Source organism: Carcharodon carcharias, chromosome 2 (assembly GCF_017639515.1).
Source record: "Carcharodon carcharias isolate sCarCar2 chromosome 2, sCarCar2.pri, whole genome shotgun sequence".
NCBI classification, from domain to species: Eukaryota; Metazoa; Chordata; class Chondrichthyes; order Lamniformes; family Lamnidae; genus Carcharodon; species Carcharodon carcharias.
Window position 1 is genome coordinate 158,567,588 of NC_054468.1, and position 19,711 is coordinate 158,587,298.

Genomic DNA, 19,711 nt, shown 5'->3' on the forward strand with positions numbered 1-19,711 from the left:
GAGGAGGACCCCCAACATTTCCCTTTCTCTCATGGGTGCTCAGTTTCCTATCACTCTCTCCACCTCTATCCTTTCCAATTGGTTGGGGGTGACTAGGGGAGGGTCCCTTCTAGAAGAAGGGTTTGTGGATCAGCTCATAATCATCAGCCAATGTGGCTGCCTGCCTGGCCCCTGTTACCCTCTGTTCCTGTAGGTGTGTTCTTATTGGGAAGGGTATGGAGTTTTTAAACTCCTCAAGGAGAATTATTTCACAGAGATTTTCATAAGTGACTTCTGTTTTAAGTGTCTACACCCACTGGTCAAAAGCAAGTTGCTTAAGCCTTTCAAATTCCAAATACATCTGGTCAGGCCATTTCCTGAGGGTGTGGGATTTCTGATATTAAGCCTCTAGCAGCTGGTACGCACTCAAAATAGCCCTTTTTGCTGCCTCCAAGTGAGTGACACCTTCCTAAGGCAGGAGGGAGTAAAATTCGTGAGCTTTCCCTGAAGGTTTACTTTACAGTAATAAGGACCAGTGTTGGACTGGCCACTTTAACTGCTGTGCCAACCGCTAAAGTTTTTGCTTGTAGACCCTTTTTTAAAACATACATGTCTTACTTAAAAGTCCAATATGTCTATAAGTAGTTCAGGATAGGATCCGTGGCCATGACAAATGTTACTCTTGTCTGTTTAAACTTTAGCAAATCTTACCCATGTCAGCCTCTGGATTCAAGAACGATCTCCATAGAGACATAACTTTTAAAGAGGAATTTGAATTTCCAGTTATTAGCTGAAACGACACACAACAAGTTTTCACATTTTAAACTTTTAGGGCAGAATTTTGCCCTTGGCGGGGGTGCTCGGCTGGGGCGGCTGGGGGCGTTCGGCACCACATCGTTATTATACGCAGACGGGCCAATTAAGGCCTGCCCAGTGCTGCCTGTGCGGGCAGGGGGAGGAAGGCGAACGGGTCTAGTGCAAACTTTGTGCATACAAGGGATAGAGCACTTTAATCGGAGATGAAGCGCCATTTTTTAAAAAATGAAGAGAATAAAAATGTCATAAAACATTTCCCCTCATGTGACTGTCACAGGAGCAGGGACATGATTTTAATTCAAGTATGGAATTTTTATTTTTATTTGCTTTAGGAAACCTTAACCCGCCCGTGGATAAGGTTTCCTAAAAAGTGCAAAGGCCGCTTGGCGTTTTCGCCTGCCTGCCAACCGTAAGGTTGGATGGGCAGCATGAATTTAAAAGTAGTGATCTTTTTAATGGCCTTAATAGACTTTCTATTTGTCAGCGGGTGCACTGCCGACTCTGGCGCACACCCGCCAAACGAAATATAACGGGACTCCATGATGATGTCGGGGCACTCACCCAACGTCATCGCGCATCAATTTACACTCAGCTGGGTCAGGCGCCGCCCGCCTGCCAAGCTCAATATTCTGCCCTTATTGTGACAAATGCAAAAACACTATTAATGAAACACTGTTTTCTTCTCATATGCAACTTATACTTTAAGCAACTCAACAGAATTCGCTCCTTTCTACTTTCACTGACTACCGAAAACCCCAGTTTTTTTGTTTTTCATTCTCTTAAGTAGACATCCATTTCTCTTGGAACCAATTCGAAATGTTTCACTGCTCCCAACAGTTTTGCTTCTCTTTTTCCCTTCCCAGTACTATATTCCACAGTGTCTGCCAGCCTTCCTGCCTTCCAGCCCATTCCCAAAGGGCCTGGAAAAGTCCAGCCTGTCTTCAACAGCAACAACTTGTATTTATCTAGTGACTTTAATGGAACATCCCAAGGCATGTCAGGGGAGTTTAATAAAGCAATAGTGACATTGAGCTACACAAGGAGATATTAGGGCAGACCAAAAGATTGGTCAAAGTGGTGGGTTTTAAGGAGCATCTTAATGGAGAAAAGAAAGGTAGAGAGATGTAGAGGTTTGGAGAAGGAATTGCAGAGAACACGGTCTTGGCAGCAGAGGGCATGGTCGCTAATGGATGCGATTAAAATCAGACATGCTAAAGAGACCACAGTTAGAGGCGTGCAAATATCTTGGAGGGTTGTGGGGCTGAAGAATCAGGCAGTGGTCACTCTGCCACACAACTTCATCAAGAGAACCTGTACAGGTTCCCAACTATACCTGTGCTTTTGTACCACAGTAGCTTCAGCATGAACTTCCTGACATACGGGAAGGTGTTGGTTTTTATTTGGCAATGGAAACCTGGAATATGTTAAGCATAAAAACAAAAAACTGTGGATGCTGGAAATCCAAAAGAAAAACAGAATTACCTGGAAAAACTCAGCAGGTCTGGCAGCATCAATGGAGAAGAAAAGAGTTGACGTTTCGAGTCCTCATGACCCTTCAACAGAACTTCTGTTGAAGGGTCATGAGGACTCGAAACGTCAACACTTCTTCTCTGCTGATGTTGCCAGACCTGCTGAGTTTTTCCAGGTAATTCTGTTTTAGTATGTTAAGCATGTCTGTCAGTAGCTGTTTAACAGCCAACTCATTAGTATTTTACTTCCGGGTTTCCTTGCGGCAGTGGACATGATCACAACACACATGATGTGATCTCCACTCCAATATTTCCACAGAAAATACAAACAATTTGGAGATGTTTGGAGCTCTGGGAAGGAAAGGAAGGAGGAGAAAAAATAAAGGGAGATGTGCATTTCACTTCAATGATGTCTTTATCAGTCATGGCTCAGTTTGTAGCTCTTTCACCTTTGATATGGTTGTATCTTCAAGTCCCACTCCAGGATTTGAATAAAACCCTCAAGGCTAACACATCAGTGTAGTTTGGCAGGAGTGCTGCTCTGCTGAAGGTACAGTCTTTCGGACAAGACATTAAACAGAGGCTCCCTGCCATCTCAGGGGTACATAAAAGATCCTATGCCATTATTTTGAAGAGGAACACAGGAGTTATCGTTGATGTCCTGGCCAATAGTTATCCCTTAATCAACATCACAGATTATCTGGTCATTGTCACATTGCAGTTCATGGGAATTCATTGTATGCCAATTGGCTGCCGCATTTCCTACATTAAAAAAGTGACTACACTTCAAATTACTCATCATTGAATCACAGAATGGTTACAGCCTAGAAAGGCATCATTTGGCTTGTCATGTCCGTGCCGACTCTCCACAAGAGCAACTCACCTGCTCCTGCTGCCCCGCCTTTTCCCTGTATTTGTGATACAGATAATCATCTAATTCTCTTTTGAAGGCCTTGATTGTATCTGCCTCTGCCACATTCTCAGGTAGTTCATTCCAGATTGCTAAGCACTCACTGGGTGTAAACGTTTTCCCTCATGTCATCATTGCATCTTTTTCCAGTCACCTTAAATTGGTCTCCTGTGAATTTTTCGATCCTTCTGCCAATGGGAACTATTTCTCCCTTCTCTTCAAACCCCTAATGATTTTAAACACCTCTATCAAATTTCGTCTTAATCATCCCTTCGCCAAGGAGAACAGTCCCTGCTTCTCCAGTCTGTTCACATAATTGAAGTTCCTCGTCCATGGAACTATTCTCGTGAATCTTTCCTGCTCCCTCTCTAATGTCTACACATCCTTCATGAAGTGTGGTGCACAGAACTGAGCACCATACCCTAGTTAAAGCTTGGCCAGTGTTTTATACAGTATTATCATAAGTTATTTGCTTTTGTACACTATGCTCGATTTATAAATCCCAGGATCCCATGTGCTCTATTTACCACTTTCTCAACCTGCTCTGCCACCTTCAATAATTTGTGCACATATATCCCAAGGCCCCTCTGCTCCTGCACTCCATTTAGAATTGTACCCTTTATTTATATTGCCTCTTCTCATTCTTCTGACTAAAATGAATTACCTCACACTTCTCTGCATTATCTTTCATCTGCAGCTTGCCTGGCCTTCCACTAACATGTCTCTATGCCCTTTAAGTTTACCACTATCCTCCTCACAGTTCACAATACCGTGCTTCCAGGATTTGTGTCATCTACAAATTCTGAACTTATGCCCTGTAGGTGTCTAGGCCATTAAAATATATACAAAAAATCAAGGGCCCAAACACTGACCCCTGGGAAACTCCATTATATAGCTTTCTCCAGTCCAAAAAAACAATAATTCACCATTACTCTCTGTTTCTGATTTTGTATCCACGCTGCTACTGTCCCTTTTATTCCATGGGCTCTATCTTTGCTGACAAACCTTTTATGTGGCACTTCAAAATGCTTTTTGGAAGTCCCATGTGCACCACATCAACCACATTATCCTCATCAACCCTTTCTGTTATCTTATCAAAAAACTCAACCAAGTTAGTTAAACATGATTTGCTCTTAACAAATTCACATTAGCTTTCTTTAATTAATCCACATTTGTCCAAGTGATTGTTAATTTTGTCCCAAGTTATCTTTTCTAAAAGATTCGCACTCTGAAGTTCAGCTGAGTGGTCTGTAGTTGCTGGGCTTATCTTTACGCCCTCTTCTAAACAAAGGTGTAATATTTACAGTTCTCCAGTCCTCTGGCACCACCCTGTATTTAAGGAGGACTGGAAGATTATGGCCAGCACCCCCTGCAATTTTCTTCCTTATTTCTCTCAGTATCCTTGGACACATCTCACCTGGACCTTCTTATTTATCAAATTTAAGTACAGCCAGCATATAAAATAACTCCTCTTAATCAATTTTGAGCCCAAGCAGGTAAACTCAAGCACCTCCTCTTTCACTATGACTTGAGCAGCATCTTCTTCCTTAATAAACACAAATGCAAAGTACTCATTTCATACCTCAGCCACCTTTCTCCACAAGTAAATTCCCTTTTAGGTCCCTAATCAGCCCCACTTCCCCATTTTACCACCCTTTAACTATTCATATGTCTGTAGAAGACTTTTGCCTATTTAGCTGACAGTCTTTCTCATAATCTGTCTTTGCTTTTCTGATTTGTTTTTTCATTCCCCATCTGAGCCTTCTATATTCAGTCTGGTTCTCAAGGTATTATTCATGTGACATCTGTCATATGCAACCTTTTTGTGCTTCATCTTACTCTCTATCTCCTTCATCATTCAGGGAGCTCTGGTTTTGTTTGCCTTACCTTTTTCCCTCATGGCAAAGTACCCTGACTGTACCCAAACTATCTCCTCTTTAAATGCAGCCAATTGTTCAATTACAGTTTTACCAACCAATCTTTGATTCCAATTTACCTGGGCCAAACCTGTTCTCATCTTGTTGAAGTTGGCCTTCCTCCAAGTAATTATTTTTATTTTGGATTGCTCCTTGTCCTAAATCTTATGATACTATGATCACTGTCTCCTAAATGGTCCCCTATTTGATTCACTTGACCCACTTCATTTCCCAGAGCCAAATCCAGCAATGCCTCCTCCTTCCTCAGTTGGACTGGAAATATATTCATTTGAAAAATTCTCCTGAACACACTCATTCATTGATTGTAATATGTTTTGGGATATGTTGTGGTCATGAAAGGCACAAATCCTTTCTTAGGTTCTTACTGTGCAGCTATGGGTTGTGAGGAGTAGGAGAAACATACTATTTCCCAGTTATGGCAAGAGAAAACCTGCTCCAGAAATCAAGAGGACCTTACTGAAGGTGACGGATGAGCATTTTGCCACACTCCTGGAGGCAGATGAGGAAGTGGCTTACTGGCCAAAGACAATAAGGAAAGATGACTACAGTTGCACACTCACCTACATCTTGATGCGCAGATCAGTCAGGTCCCTCACTCTGCCTTCTCAAGCCTACTCCAGCATCTTTTTCCTCATACCAGCTCACCCTGCAGGTGCCTGTATCTCTTTCAGTTTGCACTTTCTCACTTTCCCATCTGACCATATTGTTATGACACAACAGTTGGTAAAGGCTGAGTTGTTTAAATCCCAGGGGGAAACTTGAAACAACTATCATAACCTATATTTTCAATTGGTATGTTTGAGATGTAGCTCTGAGTTCAGGAATAAGACCACTGAGCCTCAAGAGGTTTTTTATATAAAACTAAATTAAACATTAATGTATAACAAATTAAATACATACACATGTCTACAAATTACTACCATAATAACTTTTAAACAAATCCCCAAATTACTCATTCCCAGGTAAATCTCCACCGACAACAGTAACCCATAGACTTCAAACATATACCAGGCAAAGCACATTTAACCTTACAAATTCAAAGTGAGGTTCCTTGCAATTTGGTTCCTTGGCAGACAATGTTGGAGGCTTACAGGCTGGTTCAATCTTAAATGCCTCTACCTTACACACAATCTCCTTTCTCTCTTTATACCTAGCTTCCCCTTTGAATGTGAATTTTCCATGGTATTACTAGGCTTTTAACTTCACATATTCTAGCAATAACATTTTCATCCCACCAATTTTATTAGTAATATAAACACGTTGCTTGGCGTCTCCGAGCTGGGTGTAAGATTTTACTCCCACTCTTGAATGCTTTATTCAACAAATGCAAATGTACATTTTACGTTTTAACTACCTTACTAGCTACCCAATTAACATCTCAAACTACTGTACAAAGCACCCAGCCTAGCTGGCTTTAATCCAGTTAAGACATACACAGTCAAACTCATAGATACAGACCCCACTACAACTCCATTATAAAAAAAATTCCAATAACATTATAGACATCTCTACATGACAATCTACTATTCCCATTCATCCACACCCTAATGCAGTTTAATGCGTCTTCCTTACCAAATGCACTCACTCACAGCTCTGTTCTTTCTCTTGCAGGGGAAGGAAACATGGAAAACCATGGAAAGGCAGGGAACTGGATAAGGCCCTTCATGGATCTCAAAACTCACAAATTCAAAGCAAAAATGCTGGAGATCAGTGGACTCTCCGCCAGCCTGTCCTTTAAAGATAGAGGGATGGTTATTTTCAGCTCTCTGGTGATAGAATAAAATATCAAAGAGCATAATATCATACAACCCTCAGTCATGTTGACTGTTAAAAATGAGTTAAATTGTCTGTACGGCAATGCACAAAGTGTCTGTAATGAAACAGGAAAGCTGGAGTCAATCAGGCATTGGGCGGAATCGTCCGTGCCTGCTGACATTGGACATGCTTTACCGCGTGAGCAGACAATATGGATAAAAGGCCAAAAATTGGTTTCACAACGTCGTGAAACCAGTTTGCGATCGTCCGTTCAGCCCTTCTATGGTGGGCCACGTTTCCCACTATCAGATGCCGGAAACCTAATTGTAATACATCTGCATTTCATTATAAGACCAGTCCACTGGAATCATTGTACCACCCCCCCGACCCCCCGACCACCCAGCTTGATCATCTGCCTAATCACGCCGATGTGTTTTACAACACCATATATAAGGCATGCACTTGGCAGGCTGCACTTTGAGGGGAACTCGGAGGTGAGTACACAGTAACATTGCGCAGCGCCCACCCGGGTCGCCTGTTGGACTTAAAGGTTGAGGCGCTTTGGAAGTGTGGGGGCAAGGACTGTGCTGTGGTTGAGGCAACTTGGGAGCGGGGGCAAGGGCTGCCCTGTGGTTGAAGGTAGTGCACAAGCACATGTGGGGTTGGAGGGGAGAGGGAAGCGGCCACGCATTAGAGAAACCTTGTATAAAGTGACCATTCCTCTGCAGCTGAGTCAGTTCAGATGCAGCCACATTGACATGCATGGAGTCAGGCCGCAAGCTTATCTGTCTACTCAAGCAATGCAGAGGCATGCAAATGCCACCAAGCGCCCCAGAGCTTTTCACCCCTTGGGCACAGACTGTAAACTTATGAGCTTTTTAGTGGACTGCAGAACAGTTGGATGACTGGGCATGTTGAACAATTTCCTTGCTAAAGCTGGCTGTGGAGCAGTCACATGTGGAGGTGCTCACAGCTCCTTGCAATGTCATTATCCCAGTTCGGATCAGTCTCCCCCATGGTTCAGGCTAACAGAGCAGCCTTGCAGTGTGGGTTAGAAGAATGCCTGTGCCTAAGCTAAGAACACAGCAAGCAGTCCAATTGGCAAAGCTGCTGCTTTGGAGTGGGGCAGAGGTGGTTGGGGTTTCACAAAGCCTTGCAGATCACTAAACTCTGGCTATCCAAGTGGTGGCCAGTACTCTCCGGGATGCGTTAAGAATCCTTTAGACGTAACCAAGAGAGGTTCTTTGTATACCCAAACTAACCCACATGTCTCTCTCTTTCATTGTGCAGGAGGAGTTCATCAGGAGCATGGAGCCTGGTGAACCAGCTGTATGCTCGTGTCGTACAGAGAATGGAGACCATGGAGAAGAGAGCGACAAAGGCACCAGACTGCACAGAGGGAGGAGCAGCAACCTCAGGAAGAAGGAGCGGTTGGGGCTCCCACACACATTGCTGAAAAGCCACAGCGAGCCGTCCTTGGCTGGAGCCTACTAAATCCAGAGTCTATAGACACCACCTTTCATTCCTGCAGATGACCGACAACCATTGTCACTGAAGACTGAGCATGTGTAGAGAACTGGTCGGTCACACCTGCCAGCTACTGCAGGATTTGGTGCCATGGAGACATGGAGGGCATCCATTGCCAGTGGCCATGAAAGTGACCGCGGCCCTCAATTTTTATGACAGTGGCTCCTTTCAGGGCTCCACAGATGCCTCTGTGGGATATCACAAGCTGTAACCACAAATGCATCCATAAAGTCACGGATGCCACCTCCTTGGGGATACACAACTTTGTGCATTTTGCCCGGGACCAGGAGAGCAAGGATGATAGAGGGTTTGGATCTGCCCAGACCTCGAGTTTCCCACAGGTGCGGGGTGTGATCGATTGCACTCATGTGGCGCTCAGATCTCCGTTGCAACAAGGAATCAGCGATGTCAACCACAAAGGCTTCTATTCACTGAATGTGAAGCTGGTGTGCGACCACCACAAACACAGGTGCAGGTCTGCATACGGCTTCCAGGGAGTGTCCACGACTCATACGTTCTCAGTTGGTCACTGATCCCTGATGTCTTCCAGGGTTCACAGAGGCTGCGGTGTTTGTTCCTAGGGGACAAGGGCTACCCACAGAGGACGTGGCTGATGACACATGTGTGGCAGCCTCAGACTGCAGCAGAGCGAAGGTATAACGCGGTTCATGCTGCAACTCGCAATTTGGTGGAGGTTCCAATGCCTGGACCAGTCTGGTGGAGCCCTGCAATATAGTCCACAGAGGGTGTCATGCATCGGCATCGCCAGCAGTGTGCTTTACAATCTGGTGGTGCAATGGGGAGAGGAGCTTGCTGAGATGGAGATGGAGGAGCTGAAAGTCTTTCACAGGCACATCAGCGGGGGTAGGGGACATCGTGGCTCAAGGGGCACATCATTGAACCTGGGGGCTGTAGTCTTCTTGGCTTTTGGGGCCATGTCTTCTTTGCAGCAGCTGTGGGCTGGAAGCATTGAGAGGTGTGCACGCTGCTGCACTTTAATTATGGCAGCTGGCGTGATGAAGCGGCGAGGAGATGGTGTGGCAGGCAAATGAGAGCCCGCTCGCCATGGAAACGGCATGTTTCCCAGGAATGCATAATTAATGTGGCAGGTTTTGGATGATACAGTATGAGAAGCCACCATTGCAGCCGGCAGGTAAAATGTTGTCTTACGTGCTCGCTACCGTACTTAGTGCAAACCTGGTACGATTCCACCCATTGTGAGGAACTGGACATAGCAGGAATTACTGAGACAAACACACAAATTAGGAGCAGACATAGGCCACTCGGCCCCTTGAAGCTGTTCCGTCATTCAATAAGATCATGCCTGATCTGAATGTAACCTCAACCCTACATTCAAGCCTATTCCCAATAATCTTTTGTTAATCAAGAATCTATCTAGCTCTGCTTAAAAATATTCAAAGACTCTGCTTCCACTGCCTTTTGAGGAAGAGAGATCCAAAGATTCACAACCCTCTGAGAGAAAAAAATTCTCCTCACCTCTGTCTTAAATGAGTGACCCCTTACTTTTAAACAGTGGCCCCTAGTTATAGATTCTCCCACAAGAGGAAACACCCTCTCCACATCCCTCAGGATCTTAAAGGTTTCAATTAAGTCATCTCTTACTCTTCTAAATTCCAGGGGATACAAGCCTAACCTGTCCAGCCCTTCCTCATAGGACAACCTGCCCATTCCTGGTATTAGCCTTCTCTGAACTGCTTCTAACACATTTACATCTTTCTTTAAATAAGGAAACCAGTACTGTACACAATACTCCAGATGTGGTCTCACCAATACCCTGTACAACTGAAGCATAACCTCCCTACTTCTGTAATTAATTCCCCTCACAATAAATGATAACATTCTATTAGCTTTCCTAATTACCTGCTGTACCTGCATGCTAACCTTTTGTGATTCATGCACTAGGACACCCAGATCCCTCTGAATCTCAGAGCTCTGCATTCTCTCACCATCTTTTTTATTCTTCCTGCCAAAATGAGCAATTTCACATTTGCCCACATTATATACTCCATTTTCCAGATCTTTGCCCACTCACTTAACCTAACTATGTCACTTTGTAGCCTTCTTATGTCCTCTTTGCAATTTACTTTCCCACCTATCTTTGTGTCGTCAGCAAATTTAGCAACCATTCCTTCATCCAAGTCATTTATATAAATTGTAAAAAGTTGACGCCCAGACACTGATCCCTATGGCACACCACTCGCCACATCTTGCCAACCAGAATAGGACCCATTTATACCAACTCTCTGCTTCCTGTTAGCTAACCAATCTTCAGTCCATGCCAATATGTTACCCCCTACACCATGAGCTTTTATTTTCTGCAACAATCTTTGATGTGGCACTTTATCAGATGTCTTCTGGAAATCTAAGTACAGTACATCCATTGATTCCCCTTTATTCACAGCACATATAACTCCTTCAAAGAACTCCAAAAAATTGATTAAACATGATTTCCCTTTTACAAAACCATGTTGACTCTGCCTGATTGCTTTGAGTTTTTCTCAGTGCCCTGCTATAACATTTTTAATGATAGCTTCTAACATTTTCCCTATGACAGATGTTAGGCTAACTGGCCTATAGTTTCCTGCTTTCTGTCTCTCTCCCTTTTAGAGTAGAGGAGTTATACTTGCTATTTTCGAATCTAATGGAACCTTTCTCAAATCTAGGGAATTTTGGAAAATTAAAACCAATGCATCAACTATCTCACTTTTTTCAAGGCCTTAGGGTGAAGTACATCCGGACCTGGAGATTTGTCCACACACAGCCCCAACAATTTGCTCAAAACGACCTCTCTGGTGATTTTAATTTTCACAAGTTCCTCCTTCCCTCCCATTTCCTGATTTGCAACTATTTCTGGGGTGTTACGTGTGTCCTCTATAGTGAAGACTGAAGCAAAGTACCTGTTTAATTCATCTGCCATCTCCCTACTTTCCATTATCAATTCCCCAGACGCACTTTCTATAGGACCAATGCCCACTTTGTTAGCTTTTTTTTATTTAAAAATCGATAGAAACTCTTACTATTTGCCTTTATGTTACTAGCTAGGTTTCCCTCATACTCTAATATTTCCCTCCTTATTAGTCTTTTTGTCATTCTTTGCTGTTCTTTATATTCTTTCCAATCTTTTGACCTGCCACACATCTTTGCGTAATTATATGCTTTTTCTTTAAGTTTGATGCTGTCTTTAACTTTTTCAGTTAACCACGGATGGTGGGCCCTCCCTTTGGAATTTTTTTTTTCTCATTGGAGACAGGGCTATAGAAAAATTAGGACTGGGAATTAAACATTGCAAGGAATAACATATTTGGAAAGATTAGAGTGGTATAAAGGTGGAGTAGAGTAGTTCTACTTATTCAGGATAACATAACAGTAGAAAAAGGGCCACAGCTATCAGCAAGAGAAAAACAGAATCCATATTTTTTTTATTCACTTATGGGATGTGGGCATCGCTGGCTAGGCCAGCATCTTTTGCCCATCTCTAATTGCCCTTGAGAAGGTGGCGATGAGCTGCCTTCTTAAACCGCTGCAGGAGAGAGATAAAAGATAATAAAGGCCAGAATCTTCTGCTTGGCATGCGGGGGTGGGCCCCGCACGCCAACACATAAAATGACGTACAGTGACATCGGGCGTGCATCGTGACGTCACCGCACATCATTCTGATCTTCCCTTTGGCGTGCGCCCACCGAACTGTCAAAGGCCTGTTAAGGCCATTAATAATCCAATTAAAGTAGTTGTCAGGGCTGCCCATCCAACCTTAAGGTTGGCGGGCAGATGAAGAGCCCAGGCAGCCTTCATATTTTTCATGGAACCTCATCCACGGCGGGATGAATTTTCATGAAGGGTTTATAACTTAAAGATAAATTTTTATTGAAATTCATAAACATGTCCCAGCTCATGTGACTGTCACGAGGGGATGTGTCTGAATAATTTTTTTCACTGTGCGCTTCTGGATATGCGTCACGCTGGGCAGGCCTTAATTGGCCCGCCCACGTAAAATGGCGGCGTGCAGCTGATTCCAGGTGGCAATCAGCTCCGTGCTCGCTCCCGACTGGCCGCCCAACAGGGAGAAAATTCTCCCCAAAGGATCAATCACACTAATAGGTGTAGCCTATAGATCACCTAATATTGGAAGGGAGGTGGAGGAAGGAACGTACAGACAAATTAGGGAATTAAGTAAAAAATAGAATAAAAATCATGGGGCATTTCAACTACCCTGATATTAATTGGACAGAAGACGTTGGTAAAGGAGATACAGAAATAGATTTCCCGCAATGTGTATTGGATTCCTTTCTAACCCAGCATGTACAAAGCACAACACGGGAAGATTCATTGTTGGATCTAGTAATGGAGAATGAACCATGCAGTTAAGAGAAGTAAAAGTAGGGAAACACAGTAGTGACAATAACATAATATACTTTAAGATGGTGGTAGAGAAGAACACGTTCAAGATTACAAGAAGGCAGGAGAATGACACTAAGTGAATTGCTCATTGAAAGAGCTGGTGCAGACATGAAGGGCCTAATGGCTTCCTTCTGCACTGTAACCATTCTGTGATTCTGTGATAAGGAGATTGCTGGGATACTGGATGAGATAAAAATAGATGAAGAGGAGGTGCTAGAAAGGCTGGCTCTATTCGGTGGAGAAGTCACCTAATCAGGATGGGAGAAATCCTAGATTGCTAAGGAAGGTATGGGTAGAAATTATGAAGATACTGGCACAATCTTCCAATTTTCTTACGATGCAGGTTGTGCCACAGGGCTGGAGGGTTGTAAATGTCACACTCTTGTACAAGGCGAAAAAGATAAATCTGGAAATTACAGGCCTGTTGCTGTTTGCAGAATTTTTAGGAACACTAATCCACCACCTGGACAAGCATAAATAAAGGAGAGCTAGCACAGTTAAATGAAAATTGTGATTGACCAATTTGGTTGAGTTTTTTGATGAGGTATCAGAGACAGTAGATGAGGGCAGTGTCGTTGATGATTAATAAAATACCACATATTAGGCGCATTAGGAAAATTGAAGCCCTGGGATAAAAAGAGGCAGCAACAGCAGGGATATAAAATTGGCTAATGTATAGAAATCAGGCAGTTGTGGTGAATGGCTGCTTTTGAGACTAGGGAGAGGTATACAGAGGAGGTCCCCAAGATTCTGTACCAGGAGTACTGCTGTTTTTCATATTCATTAGTGACCTGGACCTGGGATACAGGACACAATTTGAAATTCGCAGATGACACAAAACTTGGAAGTGTAGTAAACTGTGAGGATGATAGTAGCAGACTTTAAGAGGACACTGAAAGGCATAAAATGGCTGCAGAGCAGCCAGCTTTTGGGTGGGTGGGCTGACAATCAACTTTTCAATGGGAGCGGGGAGTGGGGCAAGAAATATTGTGGAACGTAAAATCTAACAAATATGATTTTAAATGAACATCTGTAGATAGAACACCCTAGTAAAAGTCTCTATTGATTTTGAGTCCAATAATTCACAGCTTATCTTTGAAATCTGTGCAGTTGTATATGTTTGGCAGAAGGATCAGGAAAGGAAAGACCATTTGGGCCAATTAAGCTCACCCAACCAGAAAAAAACCTCCACAACAGCACCCAGCTGTAACTTAAACCATTCCAGACATTTTGCCATCAGGAGCCTAACTGGAAATTAATTCTGAGCATTGTATGTGTAAAACACTTCAGATATCAGCCTCAAGTTTGCATTTGCTAATTTTAACTCCTTTGTCCTCCTAATGTATTTTAATGTTTTAAACTATTTTCTGTCATACATCTATAGAGTTGCCAATTCTGGCTATATGTTTTCTGTGTGGCTGGCTGGAAGTGTCAGCACAGGATGTCATAATGTTATAAGACTCATTGCAAAGGATGCAAGACTCGTGGAAGTTATCTACAGACTGCGTGATAGCACTGAAGCAGTATCTGGATACATAGCTACAGAGATTAGAGATGCATGTAATAAAGGCAAAGCAGTTATACTGGCAGTGTGTACCATCCACAAGATGCATTGCAGCATTTCACCAAGGGTCCTTCCACAACACCTTCCAATTTGTGGCCTCTACCACTTACAAGGATAAGGGCAGCAGATGCAAGGGAACACCGCCCCTTGAAAGTTCCTCCAAATTCCTGATTTGGAATTAAATCACCATTCCTCCCTTCCTAACAACACTGTGTGTGTGCCTGCACCACATGGACTGCAGCAGTTCAAGATGGTGGCTCACCAGCACCTTCTCAAGGGAAATCAACTGGTGTAGCCAGCAATGTTCCCATTCCATGAAAGAATAAGAAAAAAAAGTCAACTGCTGCAGCTGCAACTGCAGCCTCAGAGCAGGGCAAGGACAGCACTACCTGTGGCTGTCACTGTTGCTTTAAATTTTTATGGCACTGGCTCACTTCAAGCTGCAACATGAGGTAGAAGTAATATCTCACAATTTGCAGTTCACTATTGTATAAAGGAAGCCATCAAGACTCCTTGTATCATGAAAAACACTGACATCTTCTTCTCCCTTGCCAGAAACAAGCAGTAGAGAGCATGAGGTTTTGCACACATTGCTGGTTTCCCCATGTTACAGGATGCCATTGACTGCATGTTTTTTTTTTTTGTTCCTTCGTGGGATGTAATTATCACTGGAAAGATCAGCATCTGGTGCCATCCCTAAGTGCCTTTGAGAAGGTAGAGGTGATTTGCCTTCTTGAACGCAGCAGTTCATGTGCTTTAGGTACACTCAGAATGCTGTTTTGAAGGGAGTTCCAGGCTTTTGACCCAGCAACAGTGAAGGAACAGTGATATAGTTCCAAGCCAACATGAGATGTGGCTTGGAGGGGTATCTACAGTGATGGTGTTCCCATGCATCTGCTGCCCTTGTCTATCTAGTTGCTAGAGGTCACAGATTTGGAAGGTGCTGCCGAAGGAGTCTTAGTGAGTTACTGTGGTGCATTTTGTAGATGGTAAACACTGCTGCCACAGTGGGTGGATTTTTCACCTCCGGAGACTAAGTGTCATGGCGGATGGGAAGGGCCCACATAACCGCTGGCAGGCATGGCGAGTTTCCATGCCAAATCATCTGCTTTTCACCTCATTATGTATGAATAAATGAGAAGCATGTCATATCTCATGGCAGGGTGGGCTGGGATTCGTCCGCTTTGCCGTTACATCATTGGCTCCTATTTCCAGGTGCCATATTGAAACAGGACTCACACACATTCTGCTCTCTGCAGTCTAGGACTTGTTGCGATGAGTGATGGCCCCAAGAAGGGACAAGCGTTGTGCTCCCAAGTTCAGCTCCGTGAACTCTACCAACTAGATGGAGAAGGGAAGCAGACGCATAGGAAAGCCACCAATTGTAAGAACCCCTCCAAGCCACACCTCACCTTGACTTGGAACTTTATTGTTTTTCCTTCATTAGTGGCACTCCTCCAGACAACTGAGGGCTGATAGGAGATCCTTTACCACCAATGATAGGAGCCAGAGGTCCACCAACCTCACAACTAAGATTTGGGAGCAGGTCATCAGGGTGGTCAGTGCTCCTCAGAAGAGGACTGTTCTCCAGAGCAGAAAGAGGAAAAATGATCTCATCCACCCTCCACAGTAAGTTAGCCTTCTCCTCAATCTCAACTCACATTCTCATAAAGCTATCAGACATTTGCAGGGTTACAGTCCACAGAGATCTCAAACGCTACCAGCATAAGGGACATCATCACTGATTCTCTCACACACACTTTTACATCCTCATCTCTTGTCACATCCTGTACAAGTGGCATCTTCAGCCCTTGCATAGGGCTACTCAGCATACATAGAAGGCAGGCATGCTTATTGTCTATTTTTGCATCCGAGCTGCTCACAGTCTGTTCATCTGTCTTTATGTAGGAAAAGATCACTCACAACAATAGGGAGAAACCCCAGACAGGATGGGGGGATGTCAGAGTTCAGGTCACTCACCTCCTTTGAAGAGCAGACAGCAGAGCTGGCTGATGAGGACAGGGACCATTCCTGCACTGAAGGTGAGATCAGCATCTCCCAACAAGCCACTGAGGCCCCATTCACTAGTCTTCACCCACCCTCCGATTCTGAGAGTGTTCTTTAATATAGGTGACTATCTAGCCAGTTACTAATTATCTCTTTTCTATTACAGCCACTGGCAAGAAAAGGAGGAGACACACCCCCAGCCAGCCCATCAGCCCCAGCCCACAAGCCACCTTGGAAGAGGACCTTGAGGATCCACTAGATGTCAAGCCATCAATGCACCCACCTACACATACCTCAGTAGGACCTAGTTTTAGAGCAGCATCTGATCAGTGCAACACAGATTTGGATCCACAGCAGGTGGAGGCAGTGACAACCAAGGTCAGTGACACTCAGAGGATTGATGGAGACCAGTCTGAGTCTGATGACAAGCCTCTGGAATCATCCCTCAGATGTTGGTGCTCCAAAGACAGGCAGGGGCACAGCAGGCAGGGCTGTCAGAGACTGCCACCAGATTAGAACGGAGGATGGAGGAGTCCATCCACATTCTGTCTGATGTTCTGACACCGACATGTCAGCGCATCGAGATCACCATTGGAATGGTGGCGTCTGCTATGGAGATCTTGGTCTGGCAGAGCACTCACTTTCTGCGCAGATTTACACACCATTGCTATAGCCATGAGTGGGATGTATCAGTAGTTATACGAGAGGGGGACAGGGTACCTCGATATACCCCCAGGAGCCCCTTCTCCTCAAGGAGGTCCCCAGGCACCCACAGGGAGGAGAAGCGTCAACTGGATACCCCAGGCCAATCCGCCCAGGAGTCTCCTGGGCTGTCCATCCACTCCAATTCCCCCCTGCCTGTGACCCCAGCAAATCCAGCTGCTCAGGCCGAGGAGGGTGTACCTGCCCCACTGCAGGAAACCGAAAGTAGGCCGATGTCCTCCAGGCTTCGCTACTCCAGAGGATGCCTGCCAAGGTCATCACAGATTACAGAGCAAAGTAGTGAGCAGTCTGCTTCCACCTCTGTTGCAGATGTCAGAGAAGCACCTAGATGCAGCGGTAAGGTAAGAAAAATTAAGACATTTTGAGAGCACAAAGGTGGCACAGGTGTTCACTCACTGTACGTACTTTGCATATCTATCAATATATTTTGCTTCTCTGAAATTCTCATCTAGTAAATGGTTCTTCTACCTGATGCAACACTTTGAGGTCATACAAGTGTAACAGGTGTTTCCCCCTCCTAACTAATCTCCCATTCTGTGCCTCATGCCTATGGTTTCTCACCCAATCTTAGTACAGTGAGTCACTTTCCTCTCCACAGCAGCAACATGGGCAAAGCATCCTGCTCTATCACCATGGTGGTTGGGCAATGAGTATGTTAGACTTATGTCAGAGGATCATATCATGCAGCCTCATGAGTTTAGATTTTGCAGTTTGGTAACATCTCCTGATACTGCTGCACTGATAACTGTTCAATGTGGATCTCAGGTTTTAATGGTAACCCACATTGCAGTCAATCTAATTCAGTGTATCTTTCAAAGGCCTCCATGTAACTCTGTCAGGCTTGAGCATGGGTTACATTTCAAACAATAGTCAGGGTTCTTAGGCACAACATGGCAGCCTGTATCATTGCATTGTGACTGTTTATACAGCTAGACATCAACCCTCTAGTAATTCCCATTCTTCACCTGCATGATGCAGAGCGATGGACCTAGGCTAGTCCTTGGTGACTCCTGTGATGTCTGACAGATGTCCATGATTATGTGAGATCAGAGATATGTGCCTTGGCTCTTGAGGCTGGACTATTAAATGGCAGTAAGCTGCTCTGGACCTGAAGGTCTGCCTAGCATTGCTTGACATAATCATGAGCCAGCTCTCCAGTGGACAATTGGCATGGTTATCTGATCATCATAATGCCATCAGTGTGCCAGATTTCCTTGTATCTATCTGAAACTGCTGGGATGAAAGTGTGGAGGCCTCAGATAGGATCAGAGTGAAGTTCCACTAAACCTGATGTGTGCTTTTTATTATCAGTGAAGTTACTAAGTAATGCCTAAATGCATTGTTGACATTTTATGGGCCACAGATGCCACTGCAATGCTGTCAGGAACTTGGGAAGCTCTATACGAAGACTGGTTCAAGAGTGCTTGTCTAATGGCAGACGGTGGTGCTGCTGAAGCTCTCTCTGTGCACACAAAGTTGACCTGACTCACAGCCTTGCATCCATGACTGAGAGTGACAGATCATTGCGTCCTAAAGAATGATCTCACGCTGGGGATTCAGGATGATGATGAGGCCAGAACATTACTATTGCACAAGGGATGGCCTGTGGAGAGAAGTCGCTGTCTGGATTCAGATCAAACCTCAGCCATTCAGGCCAGAAACAGTGATAGATGATTGTCCTCTTTGAGGTGCCTAACAACGCTCCAGGCATACTGCCATGAGTGCACTCAGTACAGTGCTGTTTCAGCCACTTGAAGGGTGCCATAAGCAGTGAAGTCTTGGCAGAATGCTTGAAAAGACTGAACCATATCTTCACAGCGCGCACTGATGGAGTTCTTATCCCGTAACAGAATGGCCATAACTCCAGAGGCTGCCTAGCCTTCCAAGGAGGAGTTCTTCATCACGCATGATTGTGACTCATCATTCTGAAATTGCTGTCCTTCATTGAGATGCTGAGGTCAGCAAAGAAGGTGTTAATGTCAAGCCTGAAGGAAGGACACAGGTAAAAGAAGCTCATATGAGCTAATCATTTTCATCATCCTGAAAGCTTGTGACTATAAGGATATCACGGGCATGTCTGATGCATCTGGCCCATGCTATGGCCTCTTCTTCTGAGGCCTCAACATTCTCACCCTCATCAAACCCATCCCTCTTGACGTCCTCATCATTGAAGTAGACATGCAGCCCCTCCATGTCTCCCTTCTCGCATCATGCCCCCACCTTGGAACGCCAGGTTGTGTAGAATGCAACAAACCATGAGGCATGACACTCTCTGGGCAGAGTACTGGAGAGCACTGCCCAACCATCCAGACGTCTGAAACATATCTTCAGGATGCCAATGGTCTGTTTAATCAAGGAGTGTGTTGCAGAATGAGCCACATGGTATCTCTCCTCTGAAGCATTCTGTGCTGCTGAATGGGCGTCATTAACCACATCTTTTGGGGGGTAGCCTTTGTCAGCAATGAGCCCAACGCTGAATGCACTGAGGGCCCTCAAAGATCTGTGGCACCTGCAAGTGATACAAGATGTAAGAGTAATGTGAGCTCCCAGGGTATCTCGCATAGACCTGCATAATCTGCTTTTGGTGGTCATAGATCAGCTGGAC

General features: G+C 44.5%; 1 protein-coding gene across 1 annotated transcript in view; it reads left to right on the forward strand.

Moving 5' to 3' along the window:
• Nucleotides 1–15,651: 15,651 nt before the first annotated feature.
• Nucleotides 15,652–19,711, forward strand: part of LOC121288392 (NADPH oxidase 3-like) — a 154,676-nt gene continuing 150,616 nt past the window's right edge. Inside the window, exons 1-2 of the mRNA XM_041206948.1 lie at nucleotides 15,652–15,760; nucleotides 16,550–16,834. Coding sequence (XP_041062882.1) covers nucleotides 15,652–15,760; nucleotides 16,550–16,834 — 394 coding nt within the window. The remainder of the gene's footprint in view (nucleotides 15,761–16,549; nucleotides 16,835–19,711) is intronic.